This window comes from Nansenia antarctica (genome assembly GCF_963989245.1).
Source record: "Nansenia antarctica genome assembly, chromosome: 1".
NCBI classification, from domain to species: domain Eukaryota; kingdom Metazoa; phylum Chordata; class Actinopteri; order Argentiniformes; family Microstomatidae; genus Nansenia; species Nansenia antarctica.
In genome coordinates, this window is record NC_137674.1 from 107,477,904 (window position 1) to 107,480,399 (window position 2,496).

Consider the following 2,496-nt stretch of genomic DNA (forward strand, 5'->3'; position numbering starts at 1 on the left):
CTGATGCGCTCGGCTGTCCGCACCACCCCTCTGTAGCGCTCTGAGGTTGAGGGCAGTGCAGTTGCTGTGCCAGGCAGTGATGCACCCAGTCAGTATACCCTCAGTTGTGTCTCTGTAGAAGGCCCGCAGGGTCTTGGGCCCCCTGCTAAACGTCTTTAACCGTCTCAGGTGAAAGAGGCGCTGCTGTGCCTTTTTCATCACCTGTTTGGTATGCACGTCCCAGGTGAGGTCGTCAGAGATGATGTTTGGTATGCACGTCCCAGGTGAGGTCGTCAGAGATTATGTTTGGTATGCACGTCCCAGGTGAGGTTGTCAGAGATGATGTTTGCTATGCACGTCCCAGGTGAGGTCGTCAGAGATGATGTTTGCTATGCACGTCCCAGGTGAGGTCGTCAGAGATGATGTTTGCTATGCACGTCCCAGGTGAGGTCGTCAGAGATGATGTTTGGTATGCACGTCAGAGATGTGGACGCCAGGGAACTTAAAACTGCTGACCCTCTCTACGGCTGACCCGTTGATGGTGATGGGGTCCTGTTGACCCGCTGATGGTGATGGGGTCCTGTTGACCCGCTGATAGTGATGGGGTCCTGTTCTGACCCGTTGATGGTGATGGGGTCCTGTTGACTCACTGATGGTGATGGGGGGGTCCTGTTGACTCACTGATGGTGATGGGGGGGTCCTGTTGACCCGTAGATGGTGATGGGGTCCTGTTGACTCACTGATGGTGATGGGGGGGTCCTGTTGACCCGTAGATGGCGATGGGGTCCTGTTGACCCGTAGATGGCGATGGGGTCCTGTTGACCCGTAGATGGTGATGGGGTCCTGTTGACCCGTAGATGGTGATGGGGTCCTGTTCCCGACCTTTCCTCCTGAAGTCCTCCACCAGCTCCTTGGTCTTGTCAGTGTTGAGAGAGAGGTTGTTCTCCTGGCTCTCTGCAGCTCTGCCGGTCTGTGATCAGCCCTCCCTGGTGGCCTGTTAGGGAGGTCTTGTGTCTGTACAGACCCCCAACCTCCACCCCCTCACCCCCTCATCCCTAAGCCACAACCCCCTCACCCCCCAGCCTCTATTTTAAACTTCCTGGGACTTGACTTCCCCTCCTGCATATCTCCATGTCTCTGCTGCTCCTTAAAGAGCCAGTTCGCCTTCTAATAACCCTGTGGCAACACAGTACAGTGTACAGTGTGTATACAGCAGTGTTCAGAAAACTACAGTGTGTGTGTGTGTGTGTGTGTGTGTGTATACAGTGTCCAGTAGGCCTACAGTGTGTGTGTGTGTGTGTATACAGTGTCCAGCAGGCCTACAGTGTGTGTGTGTGTGTGTGTGTATACAGTGCCTACAGTGTGTGTGTGTGTGTGTGTGTGTGTGTCTGTGTGTGCATACAGTGCCTACAGTGTGTGTGTGTGTGTGTGTGTGTGTGTGTATACACAGTGCCTACAGTGTGTGTGTGTGTGTGTGTGTGTGTGTGTATACAGTGTCCAGTACACCTACAGTGTGTGTGTGTGTATAGAGTGTCCAGTACACCTACAGTGTGTGTGTGTGTGTGTGTGTATACAGTGCCTACAGTGTGTGTGTGTGTGTGTATACAGTGTTCAGCAGTGTGTGTGTTCCTCCCAGGTGTGTATCATTGTAACCATGGCAGCCACCATGTCCAGACACAAGCACTACAGCTGTGACCTCCACAGCACCCAGACCCCCTATGTGGTCTCCCAGTACACCAGGTAAGGTCAGGGCCCGGGGTCAGAGGTCATAACCTGCCTCTAGCGCTGACCCCGTATGACCCAGGCTGCATCTGAAACACAGGCGGTGTTTCAGATGAGTGATTTAGTTAGACTAGTTAGACTAGTCACTAATGCTGCTAACTAGACAAGCAACCTGTTAACTGGTTGACTGGTTTCTTATCTAATATCACATACAGCCTCTAATATCACAGCTGCAGCATCTAATACCACATGCAGCCTCTAATATCACACCTACAGCCCTAATATCACACCTGTAGCCTCTAATACCACACCTGTAGCCTCTAATACCACACCTGTAGCCTCTAATACCACACCTGTAGCCTCTAATACCACCTACAGCTTATAATACCACATACAGCCTCTAATACCACACCTACAGCCCTAATACCACACCTGCAGCCTCTAATATCACACCTGTAGCCTCTAATACCACCTACAGCTTATAATACCACATACAGCCTCTAATACCACACCTGCAGCCTCTAATACCACACCTGTAGCCTCTAATACCACATACAGCCTCTAATACCACAGCTGCAGCCTCTAAGTCCAAACCCTTCAGCCTCCCTGCTTCCTCTCTGAATCTGAGGTTGTGACTTGGACTGACGTCACCAAGGAGACGATGAAGCAGATGTGTGTCAGACTGTGTAGGCGGTGTTCTGGTGGACAGAACATGAACATGACCTGGTGTATTAATATATAACATGACCTGGTGTATTAATATATAACATGACCTGGTGTATTAATATATAACAT

At 51.1% G+C, this 2,496-nt stretch overlaps 1 protein-coding gene across 1 annotated transcript in view; it reads left to right on the forward strand.

Moving 5' to 3' along the window:
- Positions 1 to 1,633: 1,633 nt before the first annotated feature.
- Positions 1,634 to 2,496, forward strand: part of myom2b (myomesin 2b) — a gene marked incomplete at both ends in the record, with an annotated part of 37,760 nt that continues 36,897 nt past the window's right edge. Inside the window, one exon of the mRNA XM_080529537.1 lies at positions 1,634 to 1,719. Coding sequence (XP_080385663.1) covers positions 1,634 to 1,719 — 86 coding nt within the window. The remainder of the gene's footprint in view (positions 1,720 to 2,496) is intronic.